Source organism: Eleginops maclovinus, chromosome 15 (genome assembly GCF_036324505.1).
Source record: "Eleginops maclovinus isolate JMC-PN-2008 ecotype Puerto Natales chromosome 15, JC_Emac_rtc_rv5, whole genome shotgun sequence".
In the NCBI taxonomy this organism is placed as follows: domain Eukaryota; kingdom Metazoa; phylum Chordata; class Actinopteri; order Perciformes; family Eleginopidae; genus Eleginops; species Eleginops maclovinus.
The window spans coordinates 13,609,015-13,629,669 of NC_086363.1; the positions used below are offsets into that span (position 1 = coordinate 13,609,015).

The 20,655-nt window shown below is 40.3% G+C and overlaps 1 protein-coding gene across 4 annotated transcripts in view; it reads left to right on the plus strand.

Moving 5' to 3' along the window:
- pak5 (p21 protein (Cdc42/Rac)-activated kinase 5) overlaps positions 1–20,655 on the plus strand; it is a 66,350-nt gene that overhangs the window by 7,660 nt on the left and 38,035 nt on the right. For 3 of the 4 annotated variants that reach the window (XM_063901401.1, XM_063901403.1, XM_063901404.1), the window contains exon 1: positions 13,296–13,652. The exons of the other annotated variant lie outside the window; for it this stretch is intronic. In XM_063901401.1, coding sequence (XP_063757471.1) covers positions 13,598–13,652 — 55 coding nt within the window. In that variant the 5' untranslated portion in view covers positions 13,296–13,597. Of the gene's footprint in view, positions 1–13,295; positions 13,653–20,655 lie in introns of those variants that run through there. 4 annotated transcript variants of the gene reach the window in all.

Below are 20,655 nucleotides of genomic sequence, written 5' to 3' on the forward strand. Positions count from 1 at the left end.
TGAATATTTCATTATGTTTGTATGTTACTCGAGAAAAAGCTGCTGTGCCTATTTATGGTGCTGAGCTATGAATGAATAGTCACTGTTCAGGGGAGGGATTATCAATCATTCAATCAGTCATTAGGACTAAAGCCCACTAATGTTAACGTCTGATATAATAAATATCCCTCCGTTTTAAGTCTTACCAACACAGCTTAAGCTGTATTCTCGTAATGACCAGCAAGTGTTGGATCCTCAATTGTTCAGTCCAAGTGAGTGAAATTCATTCAATCAGCATTTCAGAAGACATATAGCATCTTGTTTTTAAGCTAATTACACTCAATAGATGACTTTCTGATTGGATGCAGTGAGTTGACAATGATTTATGAGCCAAGACAATCTAATCTATTCTAACGTTTGGTTTGTGGCTCTATAAAAGTTGTCTCCTTCCAGTTCCAAGTCAATTTTGCAATCAAGATTCCTGCCATGCTTTTGGTCAACACAGGGGATGTGTTGCCGACATGGCGTTGTAAACACAGACATGTGTTACTAAACAACAGTGTCGAAACAGTATCAGTTCATTGGATAAGGATGTAGTGACTTTGGGGGGATCTTCTGTTGAGCTCTTTCCTCACCATCCCTCCTTCTTCCCTCCACTTTTCTATGACTGAATTGGAATCCCTTTTCAGTCAAGAGCAGCAATTCAGCCTTAATTCAGCACTGCTTGGAAAGTTGACCATCACATAGATTAGCGTCTGTGATGTGTTGCTTAACATGGCCTGAGCCAGGAACTTCACTCTACTTCAGGCATAAAAAAGTCCATCATTATCCTCTCATGTCATCTTCTGTGTGTGTGTTCTATTGCATTATTACTCTGATTCATGCATGAGAGCAACCACAGACATGCAAGAACACATATGCAGCCAGACTCATGCATACTGTATGTGTGCATGACTGAATGCACTCGCATGAATCCTCATATAACCAGCCACGCACACAAACACACATATTATGGCGGGCGGCAAATGACGTAGGGTAACACGGAGCTCACAGATGCGCTGGCTGAATAGATTAAAGCATTCATCCAATGACCCAGCTGTGCTTTCTTTGATGCCGGGCATGAAACTGCAGGAAATTACAACAAAAGAGGGATGCAAAGACTTAGCTGATATAAAAAAAGAGATCCACTCTGACGTGTATGGCATGTTAACGCTGTGTAACTTGTCAGAGCGGCAGCTGCAGGCTATGCTCACCGAGTGCACCCCATTAGATTGATTGATATACCTCTCTATTTGTGGAGTACTTGTAAAGCTATAAAACCATGCAATCTAACCATTTGTTATAATGTGATAACTGTCAAACTATTTATATTTTACTGCTACATAATGCACCTTTTCTTTCAGTTTAATAAGCGAGATAAACTGAGGTCTACACTGTATGTACAGTAGGCAGCATCTACATACTGTGTTTGGACTGGCTTGCTGATTTGTAGCTGGGTTAATGTTACGATCCTTTAGTGTAAGGAGGGGCTAAATGTGCAGCATATAGGCTTGTTAGCTGTATGTACTCCATGGGGGCTTGTTGTGCGCCTACTTGCCGGGCTGTTTTTTTCTTTTTCGGAGGAGCTCCAGCAGCCTTGCAGGGTTCTGGTTATGAAGCGTTCAGTGCACTGCCTGTGTAGCTCTAATTAAGCCAGGCACAAGTTTCTTTTAAACCCCCCAGTGTGTTTAAGAAAAAAAAAAGACAAGAGGAAGGAAGAGGAAGCTGCATGCTCCTGAAATATAAATTGGCTGCAAATCTATATTTGTTGTCAGTTTTACTGCAACAAAATGGTGGACTCCTGTAATGGAAACAGTAAAGCCAAGATGTCTAATTGGTAAACAAAGGGATTGTGTAATTCTAAAGTGATTATCCCTGAATTTAAATTGGTAGATTAGGCATTTGTCTTGTCATTCATTTCTCATTTAGCAGCATAAACTCTCAGTACAGTGGTCAGTTGCTTCCGTTTACACAGTATCAGGTTAAAAATAGCATGACCCCCTTCACCTAAAAATCCCACAACAGAAACTAGGTCCTTCACCTCTTTCAACCCTGTAAGCAGCTGCCTCGTCTCTTTTGTAATACTCCAGGAAAAAGCAGTTCTCCTGATTGTGCAGTTATTCAGCATGCTACAATGCATTATGAATTATTTGGCTTTGTTTCCCCTGTCGTTCTATTATCCTTCTAGCTAAGCCTCTTCATTTCCTCTGCCTCAGACGGCTGTGCCACTGTGCATTTCCTCCATGTAATTTATCCATCTGCAGAAATGGACCATGAGTGCGTGTGCATTTGTGTGTGTGCGCTTGCTGAGTAATAGGAAACGTTGTGTTTAAAGGGTGATGATTGCTCTAGCCCTCGTGGTTTACTAGATAACAAGGTAATGATGGCTGCTCCTTTCTAAGCTAGCAGTCAATCCTTCCTGAAGTGTGTTTGCTTGTACAGTAGTATATGAAATGATTCTAAAAGTTGTCATAGTTTACACTCAGTAGTTCTGGGTAGTGCTGGATATATTTCTGAGCAATAAAGTTTCTGAAGGTTTTTTTTTCTGCTGACAAAATTTCAAGTCTTTAGCTAATTTCATTAGCTGTAGCGTCCTAGCTAATTTCTGTTAGCTACCGTTAGCTACATGATTGGTTAGATATGTCTCCGGATGACTTATTAATAATTGTGGGGAGTTAAAGGGACAGTGTTTGGGATTCAGCAGCACCTAGAGATGCATTTCCAGATTCCGAATAACTATGGTAGCCATGTGTGACAATAACACTTAAAAGGTCCTATCTGTGTTTGCTTTGTCCATTCAGAGCAACTGTAGAAACACGGCGGCGCATCATATTAGTGTCGACTTTGATCTGATTTGACATTAAAACAAATCATATACAGCCCTGTCCATTATGTAATGTTAACTACTCTTATGCAGCGCAGAGCAAAGATTTTGTTAGCAGGCAAACTGTATGAAGAACGGAGATGCTGGCTGTCCGATCATGGAAGACCACAAACTGGTTTGTTATCAAGGATTTATAATCCACAGAAACATCTCTGATTTTACAATAGGGATCAGACTTTAAGACATTTAATATAACATTTGTGTGTTCATTCATATGCAGGTGTCTGTTTATAGTGTTCAAATTCAACCTTATTTTTCCTGTGCATAGAGTCCAGTGATTTATAGACACCTTTCAGGATGGTTATTTTTATTATTTTTCGTGATCCAAAAAAAGACTGAATTATTTCAAACTGTGAGTTTTATAATTCATTGTAGCCCTCACACACACACACCAGAATACAGTGACCCTAATCCCGGCACGTTATCAGTGAGCATCAGTGTGTGAAGTCATGTGGACTGGTATGAGTCGGGGGGCTGAGATTTGCTGATGAGAACATCTCCACTAGACACATATCATCCTTTCACACCCTGACCCACCACTGCCTCGCAGCCCACATTAGCTCAGAAGCTGTTTAGTGGAGAGAGAAGGCCGACTATATATAGCATTTCATGCAGACAAAGGACTGTTTTGTCAAGAGAGCAGTCGTAAGTAATATCTAGTCACATTTTTTCACACAATTTCAGCCTTTATAGTGGTGGCTGCTGCCAAACTACTACTAGAGGTTTCACAGAACAAAAATTACAAATGCCATTTGTTTTATCTTTCAGAAGACAAAGAGGAGCTTTGTTTCATCTGTAGGGACTGTGGGTGTAGAGAACAGATTTTGTTAATCCAAAATCGTTGTTCCAGCTTTTACTATTGAATGTTTTTTCAGTATGTGTTGGCACAGACCAAGAATTGAGCCTGATACACACTGATATTGCTTAAGCTGCATCAGTACAGTCCATACTGAATTAATTATTTCATGTTCAACAATGGGTTATCAAATACAAAGTCACTGTTTTTTTTTCATGTCCGTCTTTATTTGTTTCACTTTCTGTAACATGAGTTCTGATTGTGTACGCCAAAAACTCCCAAGTATTGATAAGGAGCAACAAATAAAACAAAAGTAAAGTGATCTTAAAAAATGTTTTAAGATGAAGGGAGCCGCAGGAGTGATGCGGTATTGAATTCTGCTGAACTGGATGCTATTTTGGAACTGGTTGCTTCTTAGTTGCAATGAGTAACTGTACTATTATCTTGGGTTGGTGCCTACATGTAATCAGTGCAATTTACATCAATAGATTTGGAACTTTAGGCCCCTGTCTTGTCTTTTCTCAATGTCCATATTAATATTTTTCTTTGGCTCTTCCAGTATTTGCTTGACCTAAATCCACTGAAATATATAACACAGTGTGTTTGACATATAGTGTCTATCAATGCGGATTTTACAGTCTCTGTAGACATAGTTTGTTATTTCTTTACACTGTATTTGTACTATGGCAGCACTGGAGAAATGCCTTGCAGATCCCAATGTTATTCTGATCATTCTCATGAAAGTCATTGAGGTGTAGGTCAGACTGTTGGCTGAATATTTGTCTTTTGTCAATGATAACCATATTTCCATTAGACCTCCTCCGCACTGTAATCCTGGCTCTCATTCATCTTTTGCAGTGCCTGCTAAAAGAAGTTTACAATGCAGCTTTTCCTCTTATCTTGTTTTGCAGGAACAGCAGTGTACATGAACATAGCTTATAGTATAGTCTAGCATGCGCGTGCAACACAAATAATTCAAATGGATTTGGAAAAATATAACCCACAACATTAACCAAGCATTCCCCCGTCAGTCAGCTTATGGAAACGTTTTACATACAAGCATCTTGTTAGCTTGAGTGTGGGCTTTCTGTGCTTTGGACATTAGCGACTTTTAAAAAGTAGAACTAGAACATCATGGAAATCGGGATATAGTCTTTTAAGGACATAATTCAATTCTGTGGTTGACCACTAGCAATCGACTTATGTGTCTTTTCTGGATTTTTCTTACCTTCACACTGATACAGTGACTAGGCCTAACTCTTGAACAGCGTCAGTGTGTTACTTTGGAAGCTCGGTATGTTGAGAGAAATGTTTCTCAATGGTTTTCTTATTGAGCTTTTAGCTGAATTAATAAAAGACACACCCGTCTCTGTTTTGTCACAACTTCTACACTATTTGTTTTTCTGTAGTCCTGCTTACAAACAGACAAACAAACTAACTGTACTGGACCCATAGCCTCCACGGCAGTGGTTACTAGATTGCATTGAGTGACCATGAGTAAGCTTATTCTAATGTACTCATTGTTCATTTTGGGATCTGCTGTCTTCCAGTTTGTGCTTAATTGAAGCCAGGTAGTCAAAGGATAGCCGGCCTCCAACACATTACTGTGCTCTCAGTAATAAAGGAACGGCTTCCTGTGTTTAAGCCTGGCAAGACAGCAGAAATGTAGGTCAACAGGTATAAGCTTGCATTTACCATTTGCAGCTAAAGGCAAGTGGGGTGGAAGAGAAGGCAGTGGGATATAAGCATCATACAGAGAGAATGGATAGTGGAGGGGGAAGAGATAGAGAGGGAAGGAAGGAGAAGGATTGGTCCACGCCGACTGTAGTGGTGGTCTGATGAATGTTTTATAAGTATCACTCCTGGGTTTGTAGGTTAGACTTATCTTTCCCCTCACATGTGTGGGCTAATGGTGGAGATGTGAGTCAAACTGGGCTGTGTTGTCGAGATAACTCCCTGCATTGTGTGTGTGTGTGTGTGTGTGTGTGTGTGTGTGTGTGTGTGTGTGTGTGTATGTGTTATTTTTCCAATACAATTAACCAGCAATGCAATTAACAAGCGTTACATTTAATTTAGAGAGAATGAAAGCATTTAATTTATGAAATCTGAGGCTGAACAGCAATCTTGCCTGATTTGTTTACGTTGCCATGGTTGCAGTTGTGCAGTGGTGTTGAGCAGATAAAGATGTGTGTACAAACAGATTCTTTTTGAAAGGTGTTAGCAAACGGTTGCAAATGACTTGTCACTTTTATACGATTAACATACGATTTCAAGTGGTATATTTATTGCTAGGGGGCAGAGTTATAATTTTGATGTCTAGATTCAGCCACATGCTCGCTAAACATCATCTCCTGATTATTCCCCTTGCTCATGTCCTTTATCCTGCCCTTTCTGTCCACAAATACATGGTCACATGAACTTTTGCTCTTTAAAACGAGGTCATAATAGTGCCTCTCTGCTGCATGTGTGTGGCTTTCAAAGGATTAATAGTCATACTAGAAGGAGCTAGAAGCAGCGGTGTAAACTGGATAGACCTGTAGTGTAATGTTGAAAATCGTAGGCTGCATCATCTGTCAAAGCTGACATTTTTCTTGGTGTCCTTGGCTGAAATGTGAGGGATTGATACGCTGTCAGAGCCGTGTTATCTAGCTCATAAACAGGAGGCTTTGCCACAGCATTTATGGTGCATGACCCCTGATACCGCAGACCCACACACAGAACCTGTCCTGCTTTTTCACAGGTCTTGGTTAGACAAAAAAAGCTGTGAAAGTGCTGTTAAATGAAGAGATGTCAAAATTGACTATTCAAGCCATTCCTAGAGTAACAATTTGCTTTCTATAGTCAAGCAACCGTCCCTTTGCAAAGCAGGTCTGTCAAGCTTTGAATTTCTCCTAAACTACCTGCCGAGCTTTGAGGGTAGTGCTTTTGTAATACAATGGTTTGTTTGGCAGCTCTAATGTAAACCACAAACAAAGCTCACAAAATGATTTATAGTGAAACAGGAATCTTTTTTCTATTTTTATTTTCCTTACACTATCATAGGCGACTTAAGCTAGCTATTTACCGCAGTACAGTTATCCTCTACCTGGTTCATGGTGAGGATGCTGACTCTTTGTCTAGAACTTTTAGCTTGGCCTCAGTCTTTCAGCTTGTCATCATGTATGTAGCCATTATGCTCACATTTAAGATCCCTGTACATGAAAGGTTATCTCACTAATCTCTTCAGGCCTTGTGTTTGGAGAGAAGGCATTGTTATTAAACACATGTAGCTGGCGTTAGCTTAACTAGCTAGTGTGCTATAGCTAGTTAATCTAACACAATATCTAGTCGATATACATTTTCCTAGCAGTTTTCACCTGGTTACTCAGGACAGGACTCAAGCAGCTCTTCCCAGTAAAAGGCTGCCATGCCGTGCCCTGATTGCCTCCAGAACTCCTTGACCTACATCTTTTACATCTCAGCCTTAACCATTTTCCCATAACACCAGGAGGGAAGGCTTCTTGCCGAGCTATCAATAATAAACGATTAAGTCGAGGGTTTAACATGGTTGTGTAGATAATGGGTTGGAAAGGGGGAAGCTTCCAAAGAACAGAGTGCTTTTAGCCCAGAAAACCACGGGCAGGAAGAATGGAGGTTATAATGGTCGGGACCTGCAGGCTCTAGGTCACTTTTATAACAGTGTTTGTCACAGATGGCTAATGACTTATTTAAAATAATAATCAAGGCTAATGTACAGTTTCCTTTCAAAAATTGAATCAAGAAAAAAATGAGGACATTGATAATGAAAATGTCTAGGTTAAAACAAGAGTCGATATATGTTTTGACAATTACATTAGGATAAATGCGCTGCACTTTGAAATACGATGAACACAAATGTGCCAAACAAATGCAAATGTGGCCAACTTTATAATCCCCAAACTTCACCAAGCGCTCCACTTTCAGTAGGGGTGGAATCACTAGGGTCCCCACGATCTGATACTATTGCGATACTTAGGCCGCAAAATGATAGTAATGCGATTCTAAGATGTGCTTAGTATTGCAATACGATATATTGCGATATGGCGCATTTCTGATTTCTTTCTCCGCTGACTCCAGCTTTGTTTTGACTAACTTCCTGCCAATCCCACTGACTTTACCCACGGCCATGACCGCACAAGAAAAAGCTCAGTACCATCTAGTGCAGGGGTGCCCAAATTACAGCCCGGGGGCCAAATGCGGCCCGCAGGCCATTTTGAATCGGCCCTCAGCAAATTCTAAAAGTATAATGCAATATGGCCCACAAATTAAACTTTTGCTTGTCTTATATTGTACTTCTCAAATATATATGTTAAAATATATTAATGAGCTCAATTTTCAAATAAATTTAGTGATTTAAAATTTAAAACATTTTCTAACAAATCCTAGTTTATAATAAAAAACCCCAATAACTTAATTCTATAACAAGCTTGAAATTTAACCTTCATATTCACTCTTATTATCAGCAATCTGAGGCTTCTGTTTTAAGGAATGAACTACCAGCTAAATAAATGAAACCCTAAAGGGAGATGGGATGGAGGCGGTTTTTTCCTTAAACCATTTCAAAGTATCCAATGTTATTCACCTACATTTGATTTGCTTTGCTAACTTATAACTTAACTTATGAGGCAATATTCACCTCTATAAGTGGCCTTGCTATCCGTATATTTTTCTGTGTGTGGCCCTCTGTGAAAAAAGTTTGGACACCTTCTAGTGGATTGAAAAAGCAATTGTGACAGAAAACTTTTATTTAGAATTGTTTCTATAATAAAATATCGATACTTGGCGTAAGTGCATCAATACAATATCGCCACGCAAAGTATTGCAATACTATGCAGTATCGATTATTTCCCTCACCCCTACTTTTTAGTGTCCCTGTTTCCGTTGTGATTTGAGCTTCTTGCAGCGTTTTTTATTTGCGGTGTTTCTTGAGGTTGGTGAATGTTTTCTAATGCTGCACATGTGCTGTCAAATTGGTAAAGATGTTTTTTCATTTGCATGTGTTTTTGCACAATAGTGTTTGATTTTATTGCATTGTTTTTTAAACTGCAGCGCGTTCCTTTCTATGGAAGCAGTTTGGGCCGCTGTAGCGCGTTTGCACCTGTCGGCAACCATAAATAAGCTTTGCACGTAGTTTCTAAAGGTAAACAATTGTTTCAACATTATCCGAATCTGTCGTCATATCGTTGGTATTCCCTGTTGGATAGAGGTTATTTGGGTTAGATGGATTTCCAACAATGATTTAAGAAAGAGACTAAATCCCTGCAGTTCGAATTAAGTATTGCATTGAGAGACCTGGTACTCATCCCCCTGGTGTGTTTCTGTAGGTTTGTGACTTTTCTTTCACCCCTCACAGAGCCAGACTATTGAACTCAGGAGTATAGCAAGCTGTAGCTTATAGCTCTTAGCACCGTTTGAATACTTGATAACTGTGTGCACTGGAGCAAATCAGTGATAGTTATAAAACCCAACAGAGGGAGATGGATACTTTTGCACCCTGAGAAAGTATGTACAGTGCAGACAGGTAACAACATGGACTAGCATTAACTTGTATTAATAGGTTTTGTAGACATTTATCCACTTTGGCTATGGCTCACTGGGCATCAATAACTGACCATCTCACAAATCCACACACACACACACACACACACACACACACACACACACACACACACACACACACACACACACACACACACACACACACACACACACACACACACACACACACACACACACACACACACACACACCAGATGCTAAGATAAACAAGTAGTCACAGAGTGTCCTGCAGCGTTGCCAGTCATTCTCTTTATGTCTGACTGCTTCTCATTGACATGGCAAGTCTATGAAAAGACTGCTTTGAGATTGGAAAAAAAGAGGATCATTTGTCTATGCAGTCTGGATGTGGATGCTGTCTACATACAGATGTTAGCCCTGGGGCTCTGAAACTAATAACATATGGAAGGACCTTCCTTTCACGTGCTTGATAGTGTTGATAGCAGGATTGCGTAATGGTTATTCTTTTTTTATCAGTTTAAAAGTAGTATTGTGCAGTATAGAAATGTTATATCTACTTTTACTTGATACATAACCACGAGAAACATTGTCTCCCAACAGGTTGCATTGACTTGTATGACAATCTTTCTTGCTGTTTCAATTTTTTTTTTTTCTTCACATTTTGATCCTTTGTGGAGGGTATTGTTTATGATGTGTTGTTGTGTTCCTATTCCTCATGGCACATTCTGTCTGATTTGGCCTTAAATACATGTCAGCTGGTTAAGCTGCACCAGGGGATGTGGCACACAGCTCATGGAGGCAAATAAGATTCCTTTACATATCTGCATCTAAAATCATCTTCCTTCATTGTGTATTAACTCAAAGGGGCCCTATTATGCTCACTTTCAGGTATATATTTGTATGTTGTGCCTCTACTGTGAAATGATTCTATGTTTTTGCTCTTTATGTTTCTCATACTGCCTGTATGCCTGCAGCACCTCCTTTCGCCCCTTTAATCAAACCTTACACTTTGACATGAAAATCCTTTCAGCTGCTGAGTAATCTAATGAAAGTTGTCGCAAACAGAAACTGCTGATAGATCATTTGAATTCCCCAAAATGTAAATAAATATAAATAGGCTGATAGAATAATATCAGCCTTTTTATAAGAATAATATACAATACAATAGAAATGTTGTGTGCAGTCATCTTGATTTCTCAGAAATGGTCAGACTCAAACATTTCTGGCTCTAAAATGATCTTTGCTTTCCACTGAATTAATTTTAAGTTCATACATCTTTGCAGTTAAACTCCTAATAAATCATTAAATGGAAATGAATCATTTGAAAATGTTTGACTTGAAGCAGGGACACCTGATGTGTTTCTGTATTTACTCAGGGGCAAGATGGAGCACGCTAACATCCATAGGTGGGGTTATTGAATTGTCAATCTATATTGTGACCTTAGCTTATGGTCATGAACTTAATGTAGTAGCCAATTAATAATATTGATCCTCCAGAAGCAGTAATGCGATAGTGTCTGGGCTTACTTCAGTGAAAGGGGTAGAAAGCATGTAAATCTTGGAGTGAATATGTTTCTGCTCTGAATTCAGACAGGGAGGCCGTGTTGGTATTTCGGGCACTGATAACTGAAAGCAGACGCAGAACGAGCTGGATGGATAACATATTCCATCTAGCCTGGTAATGCCTCAGGAGGAGCTGGAGGATGTGGTCTGGGCAAACGATGTCTGGGTTAATCTAGTAAGTGTCCAGCAGAAGACCAGGAGCAGGATAAGTAGCAGAAAATGGATGGACAACATTGGTCAGCCATTCCCCATTTAACAACATCCTGGTCTCTTAGATCATACGTGAAAGCGCTGTCTCTCCTTTGTGTCTTGTATAGTTCATAGTAAGGCAGCATCTCTGTGGATCTTCCTGTGAGATTTCATCTGAGATTCACAGGGAACCCATTGTACAGAAGAGACACTATCAGAGACTTAGTTTCAGTCTGTTTGGTTTGCCTTTAATGTGCTTTTAAAGTCGGGACGCACAGCTGCACACATACCCACGGTCACACATGTGCACACTCTCTTTCTGAGACAGTGACACACACTTTTCTGTCCTCGGATGGAAGAGATCTCATTTAGATAACTCTCCTGATCTCTCAGTACCTCCCAGAGTTGCCCTTCGCTGCTATATTCATCCATTATGTTACCACATGAGGAGATAACAACAACTTTAGCTGATCCTTTAAAACTGATAGTGAAAGATCAGCGGGGGGCTTGAAGACAGCGTCTGAACTGGATATCTGAAATTATTTTTGCTTTGATTCTGATGCTGTTAAACATAACACCGGCAAAGAATAACAGCCTGTTCTTTGCACTAAAAAACTTTGTAGGAATTACCATTTATCTCACTAACAAGCATTCGTCTCGTGACAGTTATGATGTAGGCACCCATTAGCCGTGTGGAGCAGTGTTGCTTTTAAAGAGCGGGGTACTTAGCATTGCCAAATCAGCCTCAACTGCCATAATTCTAGCTGTCTCTTCCTCTATTTAGTGTGCAGCTGCCCCTGTAGCTCCCCACCTCCATAGCACTTACATTACCCCTCTGCATGTGTGTTTGTGTTCTACAGGGAGACTTACTGCCTGCATAAGACCCTTGAAGGTGGCGTGTGTATTTATATCCAGCAGTGCTTGTGGAGGGGTGTGTCTGCTCCTCAAGACTTTCAACCATCAAACACATTCTCTCTTCCCATAATGCTAGAGCACTTTTGTGGGCAAGTGACATCAAAACTACTTAAGATACAGTAGGTCAGCCACAGGCAAACTCCAGATTGGTGTAAAAAAAAAATTGTTAGTTGCACACCCAGCCGGTGGCTTCTGTGTAGAAAGATGTAGCACTTCCTGGATTGAAAAACACGTTGTCAATAAATGTAATCCAAGCTGTAAGAGACCCCATGAACAATGCAAAGGTACTTCAGATATCCTGCAATATTCATAATATTTTCACTTTACTATTGCAGGCTCTGTTAGGAATAACATAATGTGTTTGGCTGGAAGGTCAAAGACTTATTTGTTCTGAACAGATTTTCTCTACTGAAACATTCAGCCTTTCTTTTTGAAACAGACTTTCTTTATCCCTGTACTGTCTGCCAGATCCAGAGTTGGGGTGTTTTGATATCACATAAGAAATAGTTTTCCAATTCGTAAGAGAAGCATTTTACAGCTCATTTGTGCGGAAATGTGTAGGTGAAACTCAACCGTTTGTTTTAACCTTTTAAAATGGTTCATTTAACATAAAAGAGCCAAATAATGAATTCTATATAGTAGAAGTTCATCATATAGTCCTTTAAAGATAATCATGCAAATATGTCCTAAGAGCATCTAAAAACTCACCCCATTGGCTGAAAGGAGGGTCAACATTTTTTTTCTCACATAATAAATGTTTTTCTTAAATAACTTGGCCCACAGCCTTGCAGAGGTGCACAGTGTGATTTCCCATGCACCCTCTTCTCACCAGCACACCCTCTCCCTCTGTGACAGCCTCCCGCTGCTTGTGTGTGGTTTGTGTGTGCCCTCAGCGCAGGGCCCGTCCCTGGCTGCCACAGCTCAATGTCCCCTTAGCGTCGGCAAATGGCCAGACTCTGTCACAGCCTCTGACTGGACCAGCTGTTTCTTTCTCTTCCTTTCGTCTTATCTCCTCCGTCAGACTATCTGTCTTCTTCTCTGTGAAAGAGGCAGTGATAGGGCGCCTGGTGGTGCAGCACTTGACACCAAAGTTGATATCCACACATGCTGGCAGATACTTTTGAGTGTGTGACACAAACACTCTCCTGTGGATTGTGGGAACACGCAGGACTCTTACACTATATGTTGTTTTTGTGAGGGCACACCGACAAGTGGGAGGACAGTGGAGGTCACAGGGTGCTCAGTTTGGGAAGCAGCCGGTCGAACCCAGTTAGACAAACAATGAAAGCGAAATGGGATGGGTCCGGGCTTAAGCTGTCTGGCCCAGCCTTGGCCCAGGCTGCTGGCGTAGGCACTTTTTCGTGCCCTGTACATCTCACATTTGGAGTTATCAGAGCGTGCAGGCAGGGAGAGCCACACTGTAGCAGCAGCAAGCTAGCAGCAGCAGCAGTAGTAGCAGCTCGCTGGGGGCTGCAGAGAGTCCTGGATGTGACCTGATTTGTCAATTCGATAACTTCACTCAAGTCTCGCTACTCCAGGGAATCATTGACTTTCTAATTCAGCAATCATGGCTGGGATAGGAGACTTGCTGTTTCATGTTTCGTTGAGAGAAAATTGAGGTGCCTAATGGATTTATCCCAATTTGACATCAAAGTGCAACATCTGAGGAGGCTCTGATTGTCCTGGACTGTCTCGCCATGGCTTACCCAGGGCACTGTGATTGGTTGAAAGACACCATCAGTTTTTTGCCAGGTAAGAGCAGACATTAAATGGGTTTGACATACAAATATATAAGACGAGATATATTCATCATCAGAGACATGATTCAACATGCCGCAGCTTTCCGATTGTCCCAAATCTTTAAACATGATTTGAACGAGGGATGTTACAAGCTTCCTGCTGTGTTGTAAACACTGTGCAAATGATAAAAAGCCTCTTCTTCCGCTGAAGTTGTTTACTGCTCTACAGATTCATCTACGGGGAATGGGAGGTGAAATGCATGACTGTGTAAACAGTTTTTGAGCCAATTAAATCATATGAAGGAACACGGTCTGGAGAGAACAAGTGAATGCAAATGCGACAGAATAGAAAAGCACACACAACAAAGTCATTCGGGACAAAAGAGGCAAGGGATAAGAGACCCGAGAAACTATTGATGAGGAACACATTTTGCTTCACTTTGTGCATTTATCTGTCACTAAAACCCAGTAAAGTACATTCTGGAAAAAAAGGGCAAAACCTTGGGCAAAAATGTGCCATCAGGGTTTGGTTTCATGAAGCTTTTGACCTTTTTAATTAAATTAGAAATTCCTCCTCTTCCCTGTCACGGCAAATAAAGCGTAGAACTTTGCCCCTCCCTCGGCTTGTTTATCAGACAGAACTTGTGTCCTTTTCATGTTGCATTTTTAATTATGTATGAAATGTATTTACATATTTGTGCATGAATGAGCACTCTGCATCTCACTACCAAATGAAGCTTCAAAATTACAAACTTAAGGATGCAAAATGTGAATACGTCATGGTTCCGCAGTGCTAGCTTGGGAACCAAACACCAACACACACACAAGAGTTTAGCTGTAGCGTAATGCATGTTCCAGTGAAAGTGTGTGTGTGTGTGTGTGTGTGTGTGTGTGTGTGTGTGTGTGTGTGTGTGTGTGTGTGTGTGTGTGTGTGTGTGTGTGTGTGTGTGTGTGTGTGTGTGTGTGTGTGTGTTAGGTGTGTGTGTGTGTTAAGGTGTGTGTGTGTGTTAAGGTGTTGTTGTACATAAGGGGAAATGCCTGTGGAGGATCAGATGGTGACAGATGGTTTGAAGACAAATCAGCCTGGGAGTCAGGATCTCTGCCCTAGGACTAGTTGCCCCTTTAAGTGTGTGTGTGTGTGTGTGTGTGTGTGTGTGTGTGTGTGTGTGTGTGTGTGTGTGTGTGTGTGTGTGTGTGTGTGTGTGTGTGTGTGTGTGTGTGTGTGTGTGTGTGTGTGTGTGTGTGTGTGTGTGTGTGTGAGGAGCGCGTGTAGTTACGCATGCATCTTTGCGTGTGTAAGCTTGGCTGAACATCTCTGTGTTTTGTGTGTAAAGTTTGTTAAAGCCTTGGTTATGTAATGCATCTTGTAAGAACACAATGGCAATTAAATCAAAATATATTGCTTTCACATAGTCATATATACTATATAAAGGCCAGAACTATATACAGTACATTATAAGTTGAGAGCGCTCAGACTTTGGTTTATGAGTGAATACTTACGACACACATATAGATGGACACACACAAGGCCTCTCACTCCAGTCTCACGTACCTAGAATAATGGAGTGCTATAATCTCTGCCGTATATTACCAGGTGCTATTTCTCATCCCAGTGACATTGTTACTCTTTGGCAGGAAGTAACCTTGCAGGCACTAGTTTGAAACTTCACAAAGTGTTTTACATCTGCCTATAAATTACAGCTCAAGAGGTGCTTATGTGGCAGTCAGGAGGAGTGGTGCAGTAAGTCGTTCCTCCATTTCCCAGAGGCCTTTACACTTAAAGATCATCTCAGTCCAACCCCGGTTCCACCGTTGTGAGAGGACAGCTGCTAAGAGCGCCGCAGGAGTACATTTGTACCTGAACAAGCACCTCCATCCGCCGTCTTACATGTGTTTGGTGTTGTTTATGTGCTCGTGCATGTGTTGTTGTGTCTCTCAGCAGTTGAGCCTCGCCTAGACGACTTAAGCCCTGCTAGCCTTTAATAATCTTATTCCCAAGAAGTGCCATCTAGGTCAGGGGTTTCTGTCTTCACCATGGCTGCTCACAGAACAGAAAGATCAAAACGGACAGCTTACCCCGTCTTTCTCTCTTATGTGTAGTTCATTATTTTTTAAATATAGACTGTTTTGGTGTGAGTAGCATTGGCTGTGGAGCTCTTGGATTTAATGGAACTAGACTTGGCTTATGGTGCATACAAAATGAAAAGAAAAACTCAACAGCAATGTTTCTTTTGTGAAATCATTTCCTGGTTACTCAAGATAAGCCAAAGACATGTGAAGGAACTATTTTCTTTCTAACAAACGACACCCGGTCAAGTTTCTCTTCAACTCTCAGCTGCCCTTTTGAGCATTGATACGGTTGTCAAGTGTAGTTTCATTGTAAGAAAACCACTTTTACATGTAACAACTCACAAAGAAAGATATGTAACTGTTACCTTTTAAATATTTTTATAAAATCTGAGTGCTATCTATTCCATTATATTTGATGGAGACAGATATCTCCTTGTTAGATATCAATAGGACTACAGGTAAGAGGAAACAAATATATTTGAGTTCTTGGTTAACTCTCCCTTTTAATAATAATGTCTCTTGAAGAGCTGAAACTACTTGACAAGAAGCTGGCCTACCGTAGTTACTGTTGCTATTCCAGCATGGCTCTAAAGCAGTGTACTGTGACACCGGTGGCAGATTAACTACCCAAGATGTTTAGACCCAATCTAATTATCACTTTCGCTCCACTTCAAATCAGGTTGTTAGTAGCATGTGGCGTTATGGGATGTGTTTTGTTTTTGTTTGTACATTGCTCTAGGGTAACAAGGGCTTCAGCTACTGAATGTGTCAGCGGATGATTCAGTGCAAGGCTGCGATCGGGCCCTGTTTAGTCACCGTGTGTTTCTGTGCGCTGACTGCAGACGGAAACTCTGAAGCTGATATTTACTAAATATTTGCGTGTTGCCTTCTGTCTGACCGTCCCGCTCCCAGGAGCTGTTGTTCAGCTTCATCCTTGACGTCGTCTTTATTGACATTGTTTTGGGAATGTCATATCTAATCAGCATAATGTGTACATGTCAGTGCTTCATCTTGCAGCATCCACTTTGTGTACATGCTCTGAAAATAGTTACAAGGTCGGAAACCTTGGGTCGATTTCTGGAGGTTTAGGTGGACATCTGCCAAAACGGTAAGGAGTTGCTGACGTGTGCTTTGCAAAAGAGATTCAGCACATAATAGCAAAGATGAGAGCTAAGGATTGTTAGGCTTTCGATTTTGCTGGCTAATAAGGGAGGATACCTGCATGGAAGTCATCATTTTTTGTGAATTAGACAATGTGATAGACCAGGAAAAAGAGCCATTATGTGTTTGTCATTATCAACCTCTCTTCCCAAAGTTTCCTCTAGTTTGTGTTAGTTAAAGGACCAAACCTATAGTTTTGCATGTTTAATCCAAATAACTTTTATCTTTTTACACCTTTCAATAGAGCCATTCTCCAAAGCATGCAGCCATATTTTGGTTTGTTTTATTTAGCAGAATGCTGTACCTTGTTTTTCTAGATCACTCTAAAAAACAATCCTTTATCCCCGGACTGATTTCTATGCCGGAGATATATGTGACTTTTAACAGCCTATCAATCTGACACATTTTCTCAGTTTTACAGGCTTAATGTAAGATAATTATTTGTACGTTTTTAGTTTCCAATCCTTATAGCTTTTGAATGACAGCTGAATGAGGAAGCTCCGTTCTCAGACCTTCACTCCAGCACCTCAAAGCAGGAAGCATTCACAAATCACTTTTCACATTTTTCTTAATCCACTGAAATAAATATCAGCAATTGAAGTTGTAAAATCATCTGGCCTGGTGGGTTCCTTTTAAATATGTGATTTCATTTAATAGTATAGTCTATAATAAGCATTTTTGCACACTTTAGATCACATTATGTTGATCAGTAATGGTTTCCTTTGAATAATGCATGTTATCTGTTGTTTCAACTACTAAAAAATGATTTGATGACAAAGATATTTTTGCTCACATGGGTGCCATAAATCCTTGAGTCAGTGTAAACCAGGGCTTACAACAAATGCAGCGTAGAAAGCAAAGCTGAGTAAACAAGCCTGTGGCACAAGGTTTCTATCTATGACTTAACACCTTTTTGATCATTGAACTTTCTAAAGGAAGCAGTGTAATACATACAAATCTGTGCTATGTTTCTGCTTCTGTATGCACCACGAAAGCCTTAGGCCTTCTCAGCTCCAGTCCTCAATTTTTACGCTTTTGTCTTTCTCTTTCTTTTGTTTTTGCATGAATTTGTCCATCCCTCCTCACTTTCCCACTATATTTCACTTCTGTTTTCATCTTCTGCTTCAGCCCATTCCCCCTCCTTTATCTCCCTCTCCCATCAATCTATCTCTCCATCTTTCCCGTTTGAGACCACTAATTTAGTCTGTCTGGCTCTCCTGCAGGGCAGCAAGGGAAATGATTGAAAGAGATTACCATGATTACATTTTTGCTTTGTCTGTTTGAAGTTGCATTTAGAAATGGACTCTTTGGTGACTTCTGTCCTTGCAAAGACTCAGCACTGCTGGTGATTCAAAAACAGTTAATCATTTTCACAACTAAAGCTGATTTAGACTTCATTGACACCTTTTAGCAACTGACCAGCATGTTTGTAATTTCTTTTGAACAATTGGCCATGTACTGCAACGTAGGTGATCTCTGACGCCATAGATCTCGGTCTCCGTTTCTCTTTGGTTGTGTATTGTTGGTGTAGGTTGGATTAAGTTGGTTGTATTGCAGAAGTGAAGGGTAACATATTTGAAGAATTACCATTCAGCAAGCCTGGTTATTTGCCATTCCTTGTGAATACTTGTATATACTGTAGTTGTCCACTTTGTTAATAAATCCCTCACTAAGTTCTTTTTCTGAACATTCTGCCTCTGCCTCCTTACTTCGGCCATTTTCGAAATGACATGAAATAAACTGTGTTTATATTTGGGCTAGCATAAGATGAAAATGTTAGCATTCCTAGCTAGATTAATTAGACTAGGCCTTCCACATGTATTCTAGTATTAGTAGAAGTACTAGTAGTAGAGGTAGTAGTGTTACTTCAAAAGGGAGACCATGCAAGGGTTGTGAATCCGTGTATCATTCGTTCATTTGTTTTTCCGATTTAGTTGAGGATTGAAAAAATGAAAATAGCATTTGATTTCTCGTTTTTCCCATTTCAAAACCAAAACCAGAAATCGGATTACGGTTCGTTTTCTCGTTTTTTCGATTATGCACCCCCAAACGGAAAATGGAAAATGAAACATTCGGATAACAAATCCTGGGAGTGTTAGTTGTCAGGGAAACCGATCGCGAGCCAACAACTGACTCATGCCACAACTGATCTGTAAGGAAACATGGCTAATTTGGAGTCTCACTACGAGATGATAAATCAACTCTTTCTGTCGGGGAAAACTCACGCCGAAATGTCTGAGACATTGAAGAGTATGGGAATTAAGGGGTCCTCGGAGATGTCGGTGAGGAGATTCTGTGGCGACGTTGGGCTGAGACGGAAGGGGCACATCACAGACCAAGAGCTGGAAGAAGCTGTCCTGACAACTAACACTCCCAGGATTTGTTATCCGAATGTTTCATTTTCCATTTTCCGTTTGGGGGTGCATAATCGAAAAAACGAGAAAACGAACCGTAATCCGATTTCTGGTTTTGGTTTTGAAATGGGAAAAACGAGAAATCAAATGCTATTTTCATTTTTTCAATCCTCAACTAAATCGGAAAAACAAATGAACGAATGATTGTGGTCAAATTGATTCATTGCATTTCTATTTAAATAATCTAGCCTTCTATAATACAAATGTCACAAGTGTTACACTGAAATACACAAACAATGCTTCCTTAATTATAATGCAGAGATCATCAGTTGGTGAGGATATTTTTGTGTTTCCTGGAACATGTAAGATAATTGATGAAGTCTAATGTGTGTAGTCATGATGTGTGCATTTAATAGCCTACACCTTTAAAAGGTTTTAAAAAACATATGGGCAAACCAAATAACTAGTCTTGGCGTTAGCATTCGCTCACGCAAACTAGCTAACTTCATCTGTTAGCGCATTACTGCTACTACCTACTGTATGACGGTGACAATCCAACCACCAAAAGACACTATTGTCTGCTTAACTATTAGCCTGCTTTAGTTTACTTGAGCTGTATTTTGTGGTACAATAACAGCTTGAGCAAATCAAAAATGAATATTTTCATATTCAGGGCTGCCATGCTTTTAAACTTGATAGTAATTCCTCAAGTGGCTTCACTGAGACCTTCATATTTGTTTGCTTTAGTGAATATGTAAATAAATGAATGTTTGATATGGACCAGCACAGCAAGCATTATCTGTGCAAATGATAACACAGAAGGGGAGAGAGAAAAAAGGAAGGACGGGAGGGAGAAGGATGACTTTGTTTTTCTCTGAGTACAATGCCTCGTAGATAGGAACAACACAATAGACTCCATTCACAGCCACATCAACAACATCATGACATGTTGTTCCTATGACTGGACATCATGCATCCTCCCCAACATCCAACCACAGTGGGATTTCAAAACAGTTCCTCTTTGTGGAGGAGTAGAGGATCATGTCATGGCTACACACTGAATCTAAATCACTATCAAACTAAATATTAGTTTTTTCATTTCAGTGCATCTGTTGTTTTTCTGATGTTTATGTTGCATAACCAAAGTGAACACTTGGGGTTTAGCAAGTTTCGAAAATTTTGCTTGATTTTCCTGTATCCTGCAGCATTAGAAGGCTTTGTGTGTTGCTGAACAGCAGAGTTTATAACAGCGCAGCAAAAAATAGAAAGCAAAAGCAATTCTTCATAACCAGGATGATTATCAGTTCAGTTTCGGTTATGTTTTCTTGCTTTTAAATGTGATTATAATCTTTTTATGTTAACAAAATGTGAATACCTTTTAAGTGTGCAGTCTGTAAGGCTGAGTATGAGTATGAGTATGAGTATGTTTGC